We start from the raw sequence: 17,293 nt of genomic DNA on the forward strand, positions 1-17,293 counted from the left end.
TCTCGACTGTCGCCGAGTTCTTGAAGGGAGGCGCAAGGTGCTTCAAGGAATCGTCGAGTCCGATAAACGGGGTTATCGACGCCTGGAGCAACTGGGCGAAGTCTACATCTCGCTCACGTACTCGCTTCACCTTCAAATCGTAGGGCGACAACATAACTGCGAAACTGACTGCGCGGCCGTACAGCGACTTTGACTTAAACTCCCCACATTTAGTCGATGTAGATATTCCAACGGGGATTCATCCGATCTGCGGCGAGCATGGTAGTATTGTCGTGCCACCGACACTCCTAATCCACAGTACTGGGTCTGGAAACTGCGCAGCAAATCTGGCCACTTGTTCCTGGTTGATCTGCCCAGCTGCCGATACCAGTTCCTGGCTGGCCCCGCTAGCAGATCCGCAAAGGTCAGACACTTCTCAGCATCCGACGCTTGATCTCTCATGAGGGCCGACTTGACTTTGCTGATCCATGTTCTCGCTCGGTCCTCATCTTGATCCTTGCCCGTGAACTCCTTCAAGTCCGATATAGCTGAGATCCGTACCCTCTGGATCATGGACGATCCACCTGCCCCGGCTGTGGCCGTTGCTACCACGGCTGCCGAAGTGGATGGGCCATCCAGATCGTCTGGGTCGAACTCATCATGGGAGTTGTCCCCCTCTACTGACTCCATCTCCACGTCCCGTGCTCCATGTTCATGGAGCACTTGCACTTGTGGCACGGGCGCTCTCATACCCTGTTCGGCCAGGAAGCGATTCATCGCAGCTTCAAAGTGCCGTTGCAGGGTGCCCGCGGAAGTGTCGGAAGAGCCTGTGGCCGTCTGGTCCACTGGCGGGACTGGATCCGTGAGGCGATTACCTCGAGCCTGATCTGACGATAATCCCACTGGCTTCTTGCCGGATCTGGCTCGATCCTGGCTGGATTGTGTCAAATCACGCGTAGGGCGTACTGGATCCCGAGCTTTCACGTTCACAGGGGCTTCCTGTCCTCGGATCCTCGCCCGCGCTTCCAGCATGGATGCCCCGGAGGGTTCTAAAGTCATGCGTCGTGGTTCGGACGACGTGTCTGACTCATCCTCAGCGGCGGATTCGTAGTTTGAGGACGCAGCTTGGCTGATCCTCGGCGACGACACTGGATCCATAGTGCGCGACCTTTCTCCGGTGATGGACTTAACTCTGGCAAAGAGGTCCCGCGTCGCGGATACTATGAGATCCAGGTCTAGCTCGAAGATATCCTCTGCGTCGAACACACCAGCTACGATGCCTGACTCCGTAAGCAAACGTAATAGATCTTTGACTGCCACCAACTTGTTCGCCGTTTTCGTTGGTGCTCTCACCGGTTCCCTTGGATCTTCGATCTGTCGTGGATTCAGGATCTGCATGACAGGATCTTGATGCAGGAAGTCGCGTAAAGCTTGGTGGCGATACACAAACTCGAGATCCTTGTCGGACCAGCTTGACCTGGATCCAGCTTGGTCTTCTTCCGACTCTGGAGCTTGCATCTTCTTCCGCGTAGTCTTACTCGTTTTCGTCTTCTTTCTTGTTTCTTCGACTAGCGGGCTTGGGTTTAGGTACGGTGTTGGCTTAATCGGTGAATCTGCAAATGCATACCGTTTCGCCTTCACTTTCCCTTGTTTTGTTAGCGGATCTTGACTTACGTCAAGATCCGCGGGGGTCCCCGAGGGGACCTGGAGAGGATAGAGAGGTTTCTCTTCTAGATCCGGATCCACCTCTCTTCCGTCGACAGAGTTCCTCCCAAAACTCCATCGATCCGCGGATCTTGTTTCATTCAGCAGCGTCTTCGTCGATCCGACCTCCGACGACGCCTCTTCCCCTGGCTCAATCTTCACTTGAGCATCTTCTTGGGACTCACGGTGAAATCCCGAGTCACCAAAAGATCCGGGCACGCGCACCATTGTGGTGTAGCGGGATCAGCAAAATCTGCGAGATTGCCAGATCCAACTTACCAACTGCGCCCAGACACCGACTAACGGAGGGGGTCCCCCGATGATCCGTGTTCTGCTGAACTTTCCTCACCTTGTGTACCCGTCGGTAGGGCGGGATCTGCTCTCTCGGTAACTTCCGAAGAGTTCAAGTGGTGAAGCTTGAGTGTCTTGGCGAGACGTGGGGATGGGGTGGAGCAGCAGTGGAAAATCTTCACTCTGCGTCCGTGGATGGTTCCGTATCCTAAGCGAATATTCGAGCTTATGGATCCGGGGCCTAGATCGTGGATCTAGCCGTAGGGTTGCCTTGCGGGTGTGTTCCCTTGCCTTTGTGTTGTCCTTTAAGTCGTACTTGCCGCCTCCTGTGACGGGATCTTGAGAGTTGAGAGCCCCTAGGGTGTAACCGACCAAGTAGTAAATTCGGTTAACCTGTCGGATCTGCACAAGTAAAGGAAAAGCTCACTAGGTTGTAGGATCTGGCCAATGTATTATCCAGTTATCACTACCAACACTAGATTCGCAATTCCCAACCTTCTCGGAGCTCGTACGGCCAATGTAGTTCCGGTTCTTGAGGGCAGGAAGGCACTTGCGTGTCACTGTGCAAATTGGAGTCTGTATTGATATTTAAGCCTATACCTGCCTGGGTTTCTACCTTCTATGTCTTTCATCTGCTAAATCCCTTACCAGGCTCGGCTGCATGTCCCTTCTTCCCTTGACCCATCATCCCAGCTGTGTTATCTTCAGATCCACCGGATATATGACGTAATCATCATGGTCACCCTATTATGGGTACACTCATCCGGATCCAGGTCGCTTGGATCCACCTCACTGTAATGGTACACTCGCCGTGGATCCGAGCTCTCCAATCATCCAACATCATCTCGCAACCGTCTGTGATCTCCGTTGTCCCACGAAAGTTCGAGATCCACTGTATCCCTCATCCCTATACCCTGGATCCAGGTCCCTCCAGGCGGGATCCTCCCTCCTTGGATACGAACTCAGAAGTATGGGATCCGGGGTACCTCGCGGTGGATCTTGACTCTTCATTAGCCGTGGCTACTAGATCCACCGTCAGAGGGCACCGACCATCCTTCCTTCATAGGATCCACACTCGATCCACTCTTGTATAGTATATCCCATATCCATCTTAGTGAATCCAGGTAAGGGTGGATCCGAGGTAAGTCTTGGTGGATCTTGCCTTCTCGTACATCGCTCATATCAGATCCATCGTCATTCCATACGGGGTGCTGCTCGCCATGGCTAATCCACCACAGGCAACTTGCACCCGTGCCAAACAACCCAAATCCTCTATAATCACTTGAAATTGTCACTGATTCGGGATAGAGACCCCGCGTCAGGACCATTCTCTTATTTCTGAGAAAGCACTTCACCACAATTGCTAGTCACCCAGCGCCTTCGGGGTATCTAGAGCTAGCTGCAGCTCGCCGTGGCGATGCGGAGACTCTTCAAACTCACCAGGCCAAGCTTTGCCAAAAGCTGCTTCAGTCCCGGCTTCAGCAGATTGAACTAATGGAAGGGAAGCTTGAAAAACTGGCCAAGTACACGGCGAAGCTGTTAAATGCGCACGATGAGCTAGCTACATTGATCTCACTCGAAAAGGAGGAGACCACCCGCATTGCAGCCGTGACGGGGGTTCCTATTCGCAGCTCAAAGTACGTCATGTCTTACTCGGTTGTGCTGGAGGAGTGTTGCAGCTCAATGTTAGGCCACACGCAGCATTGAGGATTTGAGGACCAGAGTGGGGTTATTGAGTAAGAAGTTTACAATTAATTGGCTTCCGAAACACAACATGCTACGTCTTAATTGTCGCCAGTAATTCCAGATCTGTGTCTTGGACCGCCTTCGCTACCTTGTTTTTTCTCGTGGTTACCTCGGGTTGCCTTAAGATCATCCACATAATGCGAAGACGTATAATAGTGACGTCGTCATGGCTTACAGTAAATTGCGAGCTATTTTTAAGCATCGTATACACTTAGAACTAGCACACCGCAAAAAATTCCGTCGGGCTGCTTCGGTCCGGAAAGCCACACGGTCTCCTCAACGATTGGATATGGCTCTCCCAGCATGGTGGAATCGTGCCAAACTCTTAAAACTCGGCCACTACTGCCTCGTAGGTGTGCTCAAGAGTGTCGTTGTATGACGTAGAGCACAATGGTTCGTAGAAATACGGTGTGACTGTCGCCATCGCCGTCCGGTATGAAATACTGACAATAATCACACCCCAGTGTATGTTGCTCAAATGGACAGGCAACACAACCTACTTGCAGCTTATATTATTAAAATTAGTAATATCAATATCGTCTTTACTTTGAAAAGTGTGTAGAAAATAACATCCCTGAGCTCATACAAAATACTGGTCTGTGAAGTCTACATTAATAATGATAAATATCTCTATTTGAGAAGTGTGCAGAGCTCTTAGAAAATAAAGTGGTTAGTGTGCCCGATTTGCAGTACATACGACAGGTTTTGCGCAATAATCAAGTTTCTGCGCAGCTCGCCTGGCTGTTTGCAACCAATCGATGCGTTTCGTGCTGGGCAGAAATGTTTACATCACGTCCAATCGCGAGGGCGAGAGGCGGTCTGATCGTGCGACAGATCCAGTCAGTTTCGCAGGTCGGCAGGTATTGCCCAATCAGGGCGCGAGTTAATTGTGTCACGCTTTTAAATATATTTGTAATTTTTGGCATAGTTAGGTCGAGTCAGAAAGGTAGGCGCGGTCGGTAAGATGGGACGAAACTGTATTAGCCAGGCCGACTGTAGCCAGGCGAAAGGGTAGGAAAAAGCAGAAAGAGAGGAAAGCGACGGACTGATTGACAGACGGACGGACGGACGGACAGACACGCTGCAAGTTTAGGTGGCGGGAAACTAGCGCTCTGGGCGCCCGCTCCGCGGACGCTAGGGCATGGTTGGTTGGTGTAGTGTGGGCTGTCCGACTCCGATGCACTGTGGTGGGCTTAGAGTTTCTAGTCAAAGCAAAGCAACATATAGTACATGTATACTGTGATCTACGTATATTACGTTCCAAAACAACACCGCACACAGTATCTATAGTGTTCACATGTTATTGTAGACACGACCAGAGTTTAACGTGATCTGCAAGAAGAGCACCATCTTACCCGGGAAGGTTTTGTCTATAATCTCGTTTGAGCGCATTGCTCCTAAAATGACACGAATCGGAGGCGCGCGTGGTTGCAAAGCTAATATATGCTGTACGGAAGACGGGTCAGTATCAATGATGCTACGAAAAATGCGTAGATCGATGAGAAATCCCAGTGTAGCTGGAGTAAATACACCTACTCAAACCTAATGCCATCAGTCACGTCATCGCCGTGAGGCAGTCGACATCATATCTTTGATTGCGACGATCTATTAGAGCAAGGTTTGGCCAGCTTCTCGCGCGAAGTATCTTTTAGGACAGATAGATTTTGCCGATGGTCGCCACAAACACCGATTGTATGCCTTGAAACTGTTCCGCTGAGCTGTTTATTATATTACTGAAGGGTCTTTCCACTATCTTTCGCATGCATTGATCTTACTTGCATAGCTGACGCACTTACAAACTTATTTTCATAGATACTGACCGACAGAGTGGCGTAGATCCTTATCGAGTGGCATTTACTGGCTCCTATATGTATGCCAAACACACAAAGCCACATGGCTGTAGACAGCGTATCATATTGCAGTGATGTTTAGACTCAATTTGAAAAGTAGCTCATGTACAATATATGAAGTATTTTTGCTGCCTACTTATCCGCTCGGCGTGCTATTTGATGTGTCCGTGCATATATCGCGAGGTCGTTAATGAGTGTATTTGCCACGCGCTCGTGATACCCAACCTATGCATGGGGTCCTGTTTCCTTATCGGGACGTTTGCGTCGTCGTGCTAGCTTTCTGTGCTTACGCTATGATGTTTTAGTCTGTATAATCAAGCGCGTCACTAACTGGGCACAGGCCATTCCGCAGCGATACCGGTATGCTGAACGCGCATCTGTTAGCAGTAGCCAACGCGATATATACGCGCGAGGCGGGTACGCCTTATAGTCATCCGCGAATCAACCGAGCTTTCATCTCGGCCGTTATGAACAGGACACTAAAGTACAATATTGCATTCAGACACATCGACTTGCCACGTCCATCTGTACGGTCTGCACTGTCACGCAGTGGTAGTATCTATGTAAACAGCAGCTTATTCGTCGCACGTAGTTCCCACTCAATACTGTAGTTTAAATTTGTGAGCGCCAATTAGTGCAATATACGCTATAAGAGCTGATGGTACAGATAGCATGGTTTTGCGTGTGCCTACGTGAGCGAGTGTACGTGCCATCTACGGTGATGCGTATGCGGATAGGAACCACCAACTTGCAGCGGTGCACAGTTGATTCCATGTGCTAATTATTTTATGAAGCGCGCTACGCTCGTAGGTGCGTCAACACCATAGTCAGCTTACCGTATGTGCGGCCCCAAGCCTCGCACCGTGAGCCAGTATACCAAAACAAAAATAGGTTGGAAAATGGGGGCATAAAGGGTATATTTACCATTACTTGCTCTTCTGCTGCTTCTTTTGCTCGATATACTTGGCGTTTCGGGCGGCCAGTTTGTGAGGGTGGCTGCGCCTCTTTTTCTTCTGGGGGTACCAGTCAGGACCCATCGCCTTCTTGACGTTCGCCAGGCTTTCCTGGCGGCGCACTTTGGCCGAATCAGGTGGTGGGGGCTTTTCCTCCCAGAGCTCGACTGCTTTTGGGCCGTTCTCGCGGGCAATACAGCGCCGCACGATGTCCCGCCCGCTGATTGTACGGAATGCGTAGCCGTACGGCAGCTTCCCGCAACCGACGCAGCGCGCCCGGGCATCCGTCGTAGACCGCTGCGGGTTCAGCAGAAGCGGGTCAATCTTCGCCTCGCATTGGTTGCACGTAGGGCCCACCATTTTGCAAACTGTGAGTAAGTTAACAAAACGTGCGTAAAATATTAGCCAATAGCACGGTAATAAAAGGCTGACATTTATAATTAAGCAAAAATATTAAAATGTTTTATAATATTACTATCTATTTGCTATATTGATAATAATATCAAATTTTCCAAACAAATACATACATTACATGCAATATAAATTGACTAAAACAACTGTCTATCGTGCGCGCATGCATTCGTCGGGTGAAGTGCACGGGAGCAGATAGCGCAATGACCGTGCAGCCGCGCGCCTTCATTGCACGGTGGCAGTGGTGAGTGCCAGGTGAAGTAAAGAAGATATATATTCGCAAAGTCCCTACAAAAAGCGCTGGTCGTGAAGCCTACTTTAATATTAAAAAATACTATCGTCTCTACTTTAGAAAGCTCGTGGAAAATAGCATCGCCGAGCTCTTACAAATGCGGCCTGTGAAGCTTATTTTAATAATATTAGTACTATTAATATCGTCTTTACTTTGAAAAGTGTGTGGAAATAACATTCCAGATCTCTTACAAAATACTGGTCTATGAAGTCTACATTAATAATAATAAATATTTTTTTTGAGAAAGTGTGCAGAGCTCTTAGAAAATAAAGTGGTTACTGTGCCCGATTTGCAGTACATACGACAGGTTTTGCGTAGCTAAATGTCAATAATCAAGTATCTGCGCAGCTCGCCTGGCTGTTTGCAACCAATCGATGCCTTTCGTGCTGGGTAGAAATGTTAACATCACGTCCAATCCCGAGGGCGAGAGACGGTCTGATCGTGCGACAGATCCAGTCAGTGTCGCAGGTCGGCAGGTATTGCCCAATCAAGGCGCGAGTTAATTGCGTCCGCTTTTTGGCCATATTTGTAATTTAGGCATAGTGAAGTCAAGTCAGAAAGGTAGGCGCGGTCGGTAGGATGGGAGGAAACTGTATTAGCCGGGCCGGATGTAGCCATGCGAAAAGGCAGGTCAAAGCAGGAAGACAGGGAGTGCGACGGACGGACAGACAGACCGACAGGTTACAAGGTTAGGGAGCGGGAAACTAGCGGTCTGGGCGTCTGCTCCGCGGACGCTAGGGCATGGTTGGTTGGTGTAGAGAGGGCCGACCACCTCCGCTGCGCTGCGATGGGCTTAGAATTTCTACTCAAAGCGAAGCAACATATAGTACATGTATACTGTGATCTACGTATATTACGTTCCAAAACAACACCGCACACAGTATCCTTAGTGCTCACATGTTATGGTAGACACGATCAGGGTTTAACGTGATCTGCAAGCAGAGCACCATCTTACCCGGGAAGGTTTTGTCTATAATCTCGTTTGAGCGCATTGCTCCTAAAATGACACGAATCGAAGGCGCGCGTGGTTGCAAAGCTAATATATGCTGTACGGAAGACGGGTCAGTATCAATGATGCTACGAAATATGCGTAGATCGGTGAGGAATCCCAGTGTAGCTAGAGTAAATACGCCTACTTACACATTTTACTCATCTGCACGTCATCGCCGTGAGGCAGTCGACACATATCATCTATTGCGACGGTCGAATAGAGCAATGTTAATCAGCTCCGCGCGCGAAGTATCTTTTAGGATAGGTAGTATTTCCCGATGGTCGCCACAAACATCAATATTATGCTTTGAAATTATTCTGCTGAGCTGTTTGTGATGTTACTGAAGGGTATTTCCACTATCTTCCGCATGCATTTATCTTACTTGTATAGCTGACGTGCTTTCTGACTTATTTGTATAGCTACTGACTGACAGAGTGACGTAAATCCTTTCCGACTGACATTATACTGGGTCGGATATGTACGACAAAAGGCCTCGTCCAGATCGGACGAAGAGGCACCACTGCGTGCACATTCTTTTTACGGGCTGCAACATACGAAGATATATGGCTGTAGGCAGCGTATCAGATCGTAGTGATGGTTAGACTCAATTTGAAAAGTAGCTCATGTACATTAGATGGAGTACTTTCGCTGCCTACTTATCCGCTCGGCGTGCTATTTGATGTGTCCGTGCATATATCGCGAGGTCGTTAATGAGTGTATTTGCCACGCGCTCGTGATACCCAACCTATGCATGGGGTCCTGTTTCCTTATCGGGACGTTTGCGTCGTCGTGCTAGCTTTCTGTGCTTACGCTTTGATGTTTAGTCTGTATGATCAAGCGCGTCACTAACTGGGCACAGGCTATTCCGCAGCGATACAGGTATGCTGAACGCGCGTCTGTTAGCAGTAGCCAACGCGATATATACGGGCGAGGCGGGCACACCTTATAGTCATCCGCGAATCAACCGAGCTTTCATCTCGGCCGTTATGAACAGGACACTAAAGTACAATATTGCATTCAGACACATCGACTTGCCACGTCCATCTGTACGGTCTGCACTGTCACGCAGGGGTAGTATCTATGTAAATAGCAGCTTATTCGTCGCACGTAGTTCCCACTCAATACTGTGGTTTAATTGTGAGCGCCAATTAGTGCAATATACGCTATAAGAGCTGATGATACAGATAACATGGTTTTGCGTGTGCCTACGTGAGCGAGTGTACGTGCCATCTACGGTGACGCGTATGCAGATAGGGACGGTCAGCTTGCGGCTGTCCACAGTAGATACCATGTGCTAAATATTTTTTGAAACGCGCTACTCGATTTAGGTGTGTCAACACAACTGACTGCGCCATAGGCAGATTACCGTATGTGCGGCTCCAAACCTCGCACTGTAGCCGATATACTAAATACAAAGATAGGTAGAAACATGGAGGCCATAAAGGGTATATTTACCAATTACTTGCTCTTCTGCTGCTTCTTTTGCTCAATGTACTTGGCGTTTCGGGCGGTCAGCTTGCGAGGGCGGCTGCGCCTCGTTTTCTTCTTGGGGTACCAGTCAGGACCCATCGCTTTCTTGACGCTTCCCAGGCTTTCCTGGCGGCGCACTTCGGCCGAATCAGGTGGTGGGGGCTTTTCCTCCCAGAACTCAACCGCTTTTGGGCCGTTCTCGCAGGCAATACAGCGCCGCACGATGTCCCGCCCGCTGATTGTATGGAATGCGTAGCCGTACTGCAGCTTTCCGCAGCAGACGCAGCGCGCCCGGGAATTCGTCGTAGACCGCTGCAGGTTCAGCAGAAGCGGGTCAATATATGCCTTGCACGTGGTCCTGCAAATTGTGAGTAAGCTAACAAATTTAATTTGTTTTTACCAATTACGTGCGTCAAAATATTAGCCAATAGCCCGGTAATATAAGGCTGGTATTTATTATTAGGCAAAATATTAAAATGTTTTATAATATTACTTTCGTTTTGCTATATCAATAATAATATCAAACAAATACATTCATTACATGCAATATAAATTGACAAAAACAATTATCTATCGTGCGCGCATGCATTCGTCGGGTGGGGTGCACGGGAGCAGATAGCGCAATGACCGTGCAGCCGCGCGCTTTCATTGCACGGTGGCAGTGGTGAGTGCCAGGTGAAGTAAAGAAGATATATATTCGCAAAGTCCCTACAAAAAGCGCTGGTCGTGAAGCCTACTTTAATATTAAAAAATACTATCGTCTCTACTTTAGAAAGTCTGTGGAAAATAGCATCACAGAGCTCTTACAAATGCGGCCTGTTAAGCTTATATTAGTAATATTAATACTATTAATATCGTCTTTACTTTGAAAAGTGTGTGGAAAATAACATCCCTGAGCATTTACAAAATACTGGTCTGTGAAGTCTACATTAATAATATTAAAAATCTCTATTTTAGAAGGGTGCGGAGATCTTAGAAAATAAAGTGGTTGCTGTGCCCGATTTGCAGTACATACGACAGGTTTTGCGTAGCTAAATGTCAATAATCAAGTATCTGCGCAGCTCGCCTGGCTGTTTGCAACCAATCGATGCCTTTCGTGCTGGGTAGAAATGTTAACATCACGTCCAATCCTGAGGGCGAGAGACAGTCTGATCGTGCGACAGATCCAGTCAGTGTCGCAGGTCGGCAGGTATTGCCCAATCAGGGCGCGAGTTAATTGTGTCACGCTTTTGGATATATTTGTAATTTTGGCATAGTTAGGTCGAGTCAGAAAGGTAGGCGCGGTCGGTAAGATGGGACGAAACTGTATTAGCCAGGCCGACTGTAGCCAGGCGAAAGGGTAGGAAAAAGCAGAAAGAGAGGAAAGCGACGGACTGATTGACAGACGGGGACAGACACGCTGCAAGTTTAGGTGGCGGGAAATACTTTGCTTTCAATCAATCATCTGCGCAGCTCGCCTGGCTGTTTGCAACCAATCGCTGTGTTTCGTTCTCGACAGAAATGTTTACCTTACGTCTTATCGCGAGGGAGAGAGGCGGTCTGATCGTGCGACAGATCCAGTCAGTGTCGCAGGTCAGCAGGTATTGACCAATCAGGGCGCGTGTTAATTGTGTGACGCTTTTGGATATATTTGTAATTTTGGCATAGTTAGGTCGAGTCAGAAAGATAGGCGCGGTCGGTACGATGGGAAGAAACTGTATTAGCCAGGACGGACGGACATATAGACAGACCGACAGGCTACAGTACAAGGTTAGAAGCGGGGAGATACTTTGCTTTCCTCGATTTTCTTACTCACTTCGATTTTCCCCTCCTGGTACCGAGCAACCCATCATATCGATGCGCGTGCTGTGTTTGGCGCTGATGGCGACGGCCACTGTTCTAGTACAGAGTCCTGCGTCCGGTTTGACCACGACTGTGGCTGACACGGCCCAGACGGCAACCAGCATTCTAACTCCTGTTCTAGCTGGGGAGCCGAACAAACACGTTGCAACGCGATCTTTGAGAACGCATCCGATAGACGACAGCGACGATGGCGAAGAGCGACTGCTTAATGGTATGACAGATTTTTTCAAGTACCACGCTGGAAAGATGAGTCCCGAGCAGCTTTACAAGTACTTAAACTTAAAAGGACTTGGTCAAGAAGCCTACAAACACAAGAACTACGCTAGTTACATTAAGAAGTCGAAGAAGTGGTGGAAGAACCAGTAAGACCGTAGTTTCAAGAGTTTTGAAGGATGGTTTATCAATTGAGCTGAAGCTATTGAAGACGCTAAGAAAAAATGCTAACGCTGGCTTAGTTCGGTTCGTTTTGTCACTGGACTTCAGTGCATTCCTCGTGTGCTTGGGGTTTTGCTTTTGTTTGTGGGGATGTAGATTTCTTGAGTGTTAAAAAAGAATTACAATTTTTAGTACAAGTACTACAGTAGTAAGCTGCACGAATATCCCTCCGTCCGCGAAGCACACTCTCCACAAGCTCCTGTTTAAATTTGCTCCAATGTGTATCTCGGACTAACTGCTCTAACAGATTCGAGTTTCTTCTCCCTCCAGGTGGACCTCGTAAACGTGATACCAGCGACAAGTCTGTCTTGTACTTATGTTTGTTCATCAAGGCAATGTCCTGTAAATTACGATGTAGTTGCGAACGGCTATCAGCAGAGAATCCCTGCATGATATCTGCAGCCGACAAGAACAGAAGCTCTACTGTAGAGACCGATATCAACGCTGCCTTGGCGCAAGATATTCCATGAATCTGCTGTTTTTCTTGTCGAGGCTGGCGCGGTGGAACCCAGGATGATGACGCACAAAAACATTCTCCACGTCGCAGTGCCAGCGCAACCGGTTGCGTTGGCGTTGTCCCCCTTCCAACCCCCATACAGTTGATAGCGATACTTGTTCGCCTGGTATTGGTTGATTTTGGTCGTGTAGTGGCAGCTCGCAGAAGCTCCCGCTGCTTGGACTTCACGTAATTTTGTGGAAGAAATCCATGATGCGCCTCATTAATACGTAAAAAGCTCAGAGGATCCCCTGCAGTCTCAAGTTGTGTGTAAAATAGTCGGAGCGCTTTGAGATTCAGATAGACGTCCACTAAGTGCGAATGATATGGACATATCAGGTGGTGTTCGTAATCCACAAGGCGAAAATTTGCAGAGTTCGCCCTCTCGAACCAGTATAAGCCCATTCACAGACTGGCCTTCACAGCACACGACTTTGGAGCCGATGACCTTGACAAATGTAGACTGATACAAGAATTTTTCGGTAAGAAAAAAATATTGATTAGACTAATAGCGGACGTACTCGGTTTGCAAGGTTGCGGATATCTACTACGGGGATATTATTGAACGCTGGGGCCATGGAGAGGAATCGAGCGGCGCGGTCTCGCTAGGAAAATAAAACGATATTTAAAAAAATATATTTACTATTGTAGGATTGAGATTACTTACCTCGACTTCGTGTTGTGCACGGTCAATTCGACTCCACTGATGCCACGATAAAGCCCCTATCACACACGTTGTTGTCGTAATTGCTGAATACGCTCTACAGTAATATTTGATTAGCAGTCAAATATTTTTAAGTTTCTTACCGTGGAGCGTTTGTAATCCTCCCTTGGTGACCAAAAATATCTCCGTGCTCAAGCTCACAGAGCTCTAATTGCGTTTGCTTCCAGTCCGAATTAACGGGTGTTTGATAAGTATTCCATGGAGGTTCCCACGTGACGTCGGACGCACCCATTTCAGCTTCATCCAGCTCTTCCTGCACTTTAAAGCGCTCTTCAGAGCTCTCTAGGTACTCTGCCGACAGCTGAAACATTCTACCAGCAGTCTTTGAGACAGATACTCTTCCTTGAAAAATAAAATACAATGACTTATCATGTGGAGCTTCAACACCATTCTGTTCCATAAAAATTGGTGTTCGGGCTGGAAGAGCTCCATCGGGACTTAGCACAAGATCACGACATAAAAGCTTGCAAACTTCCGGATTCAACGCCGCGCAAACTAAGAATCTCTTCTGCATAAAATCGACGAGGTATTGAAGGTCACTGTCGCTTCTTTCAGACGGTGGAAGTCGAGCAATCTCCAGACTGCGCTGAAGCGTCCAAGCTGTCAGTGCATCTTCAGTCTCCTCAGGTTCGCTTTGACACTCGTTTGTGTCTTGGTTTGTGTCAGGTTCGATCTCCAATATACGTGCTTTTTCATCGTTATGTACACTTTGTTGAGGGATTCTTTTCTTCGGAGATGTGGCACGCTTCACGGTGTTGTACAGGTGCTCAGCAGTGAACATCACACTCTCGTCTACCAAGGTAGTGGAGCCCCCTGAGTTCTTTTGAACAAGGTCGTAATCTTGTGCGGCCTTCTCGAAATCTCCATTCTTACGGTACGCTGCTGCTCGCTGTCGATAAAATGCACTTGGGGATTGGACCCTTTTTTGTCTTTGCTGACACTAATCGCACGTGAAAAATAGTCGACAGTTTATCGACACGCATACACAAATTGCCCATATTATAGTACGCAAAGGCATGTTGTCCACCGGAAAGTCTCTGAGCTTGCTTGTAAGCTGCTAACGCGGGTCTGATTTGACCTGTTCGTTCTAAACACACAGCGAGCTGGAATTTCGCCTCAATTTCGCTCGGTTTTGCAGTCGATAAACTCGTGTAAAACTTGATAGCTCGGTCATAATCTCCATTTGCTCGTGCCTGGAAAGCTCTCGAGCACAGACGTTCTGTAGCATTCATCGCGGCTGTGGAGACGACACGAGCTCGGGACAATAACTCCATAGTTCTCGTTTCTACTCCATCACGATTGGGCTTACCATCCCGACCAAGTTGCCCTCGAGACTCCACACTTCGACCAATAAGCGGGTTCACATACTGTTCCTGGTTTCGTTCGCGTCGAATGGCCTCTTGTATCGCTATAGTGTCACTTCTCGTCGTAAAATGTTCCTCATGTTCATGATGACGGATTTGAGTCTTCGAGGTTCGACTGGTAGCAGGTCGTTTGGGTAGTTTGATGCCCTCCGATGGAGCAGATACTCGAGCGGTAGAAGGCCTTGAAGGTCGTTGTTGATTGGTCTGCTGTGTGTTATTAATAGTCGAGGTCAGGAACGCCCATTGTGCGGTGGCTGGATAGGACAATTCCTGTCGAAGTCTGCGATGTGAACTAGCCGAAGACCCACGGGCAGATCTCACAGTTCCATCGGGAGATGTCCTCGTTGATGGGGTACATCCTATAGATTCCGATGCTAACGGAGGTCCTTGCATTTTCGCTTGCCACAGTACGTGCTCTTTTTTTCTTGATGAGCATTCACTATTTTTAAAAGGTCTTGACGTTTATAAATACCTGACAACACTGCACCGATCAACCAAATTGATGCTATGGCTTCTTCTATTCCAACAGTAGGCGACCAGAATGACGACTTGGAGAACGCAGTATTTCGCGAGAAGCAAGGGATAGGAAGCGATGTTCCTTCACCAACTTTTTCGCGTTTATTATGCTGTCTACGAAGTCGCTGTCTTCGTGGAATCTGTGTGGGTTTTCCGTGTGTGGTATTTTTACTACTATTTTTAAGTCTTCCCTCCAGTACGGCGACAAGTACCAGACGAGTTTTCTTGATCCTAGCTGCCGTCCCACTGATTATTTACATTGTCGTTGGCATATCCACTGTGGTACTCGCGTATTGCACTCAAGTTTCGCTCGAAACGCAAAATGCTCAGGCAGCTCATCAATACTTGAACACTAAAACTCAACAGAGTAAAATCGCTGTTACTACAGGGCAGAAACAACACAGCAACAACTCTCCCGGTCGTTTCGCACTTTTTCTTGAGCGGGCGATGCAAAGACGGCGCAATCGTGTTTGAGAAATGAACAAATCGTGGACGAAGTGGACCATCTTGGGCGAACAGCTCTTCACTGGGCAGCGCTGTCAGGATCAGACGAGGTATTATCTCTTCTCTTGCGGAATGGAGCATCGATTGATCAACAGGACTCACTGGACGGGCTTACGGCGCTACACTACGCAGCTTTTTATGGTCACATCAAGAGCACACGACTATTGGTCTGTGCTGGCGCCTCAATGACCATCATGGACAATCGACGAATGAATCCACTGCAACTCACCGAAATGGCGAGTCTCAAGCTAGCGAGTGTTCAACCTACGCATCAGATGATCATTAAATACCTGCGAATTGCCATGAAGGACGACGTCACATCACCACTCGAACATGTTGCGGGACTCACTGTTTTGCAACTTGTTCGCATAATCTCCCGCAGATGGAGTGACTAAGCGTAACTTTGAAATGATACTTCGAAGTAGTCAGCTTATAAAACCTAGTATCACTACGTACCTCGGTATTCGAATTTAAACAGACACGTACAGTTTTAATACTACTACTACTAGTAGTAGTAGTACAAGTTTAGCATTTAACATGAGTTAGTAGCTCAATTCAAAAAGCAAATATCATTGATATTTCCCCCACTTCAGTCCGTCACCCACTGCACACTCCACAGTCTTGCTATCTCGAAGACTCACGATGCTCGTCTGGCTGCGTAGTGTTTTGACTTCTATCTGGTCGATTGCGTCCTCGCTGTGACACAATGAGTGTCTTTGCGTCAACGCCCATGCTTCCAAATCGTTTTTATTCGTCTCTCATGGTTTTAGTCCTTCAATTGCTCGCTATTGACGCTTGGAACCTCTTGCTGACTCTTGTCGATATCGCTCAGAGACAACTTGTGAGCAAGACTAAACGTAACTTTAGTGTTTGTTCCGCCATTCGGCCGACTTCTTCAAGTACTTCTGGAAGTTCGAGCTATCGCGAGCGCTTTGGCCCAGTCCATCTAAGCCCAAGTATGTGTGTAATTGCTTGGGATTCATCTTGCCCCTCTTGTACTTGATCCAATTTGTAACACGACTAAGCCACCGCTCTTCGTCATGGTCCTTGTGCTCAACATTGCCACCACTCGAGCGACCTGTCCTAAGAGCTCGCATGGCAAGGTCTTTGTCCTGTACTCCTGCGAGCAATGCGGGCGAAATATCGGTTGTCGTCTGCGTCGTGTCGGCGTTAGCCTTCGTCGTCAATGCAAAGGCATGACTGTACAAGAGCGCAGCGGTCGTTGATATTAATGTTATGTACAGGACACGCATCGCACTTTAGATAGTTGTGCCTAGTGGTTGCGTCCGGCGAGGGAAAAGGTAAAGTGGGGAATCGCATCAAAGAGAGGTTAGACGACACGAAGTGCAGAGTATGGATGAAATATCCAGTTTATTTATACTCGCTTATAATAATGCAAAGCCAATTTGCAGGACCTGGGACCAAACATAAGTGGTATGATGACGAGCTCGTTTACTGTGTGATGACGAGCTCGTCATCACACAGCTTATGTTTGTTTCTGTAAGTAACCAATTGGTTAAATGTATGTTTATCTACTTGCGTCTAGTGGTTTACGCTCAGGCTGTGACGGGGTCACACAGCACCTTGCGCTAGAGGAAGTTATCTTCCGAGAGTATACAAACTCTCAGTGAACGGCAGTTCACAGGTCCCCTCTTTAATTAAAGAGGTAGATTGTAAACTGAGTATATTTATAGGTAGGTTAAGTTTGTGGTTAATACAAACTGA

The 17,293-nt window shown here is 47.9% G+C and overlaps 3 protein-coding genes across 3 annotated transcripts; 1 reads left to right on the forward strand and 2 right to left on the reverse strand.

Moving 5' to 3' along the window:
- Positions 1 to 11,523: 11,523 nt before the first annotated feature.
- On the forward strand, positions 11,524 to 11,895 carry PITG_16240 (secreted RxLR effector peptide protein, putative; the record flags this gene model as incomplete). Its single annotated transcript, XM_002897594.1, has 1 exon — positions 11,524 to 11,895. One exon carries the CDS (start codon positions 11,524 to 11,526, stop codon positions 11,893 to 11,895), a length of 372 nt encoding a protein of 123 aa, XP_002897640.1.
- A 507-nt stretch (positions 11,896 to 12,402) lies between these two features.
- On the reverse strand, positions 12,403 to 13,494 carry PITG_16241 (uncharacterized protein; the record flags this gene model as incomplete). Its single annotated transcript, XM_002897595.1, has 2 exons — positions 12,403 to 12,643; positions 13,268 to 13,494. The coding sequence occupies 2 exons, from the start codon at positions 13,492 to 13,494 to the stop codon at positions 12,403 to 12,405; spliced, it is 468 nt and encodes a 155-aa protein (XP_002897641.1).
- A 2,937-nt stretch (positions 13,495 to 16,431) lies between these two features.
- PITG_16242 (secreted RxLR effector peptide protein, putative) lies at positions 16,432 to 16,821 on the reverse strand (the record flags this gene model as incomplete). Its single annotated transcript, XM_002897596.1, has 1 exon — positions 16,432 to 16,821. The coding sequence occupies one exon, from the start codon at positions 16,819 to 16,821 to the stop codon at positions 16,432 to 16,434; it is 390 nt and encodes a 129-aa protein (XP_002897642.1).
- Positions 16,822 to 17,293: the final 472 nt, after the last annotated feature.

Source organism: Phytophthora infestans, genomic scaffold, assembly GCF_000142945.1.
Source record: "Phytophthora infestans T30-4 supercont1.43 genomic scaffold, whole genome shotgun sequence".
NCBI classification, from domain to species: Eukaryota; Oomycota; class Peronosporomycetes; order Peronosporales; family Peronosporaceae; genus Phytophthora; species Phytophthora infestans.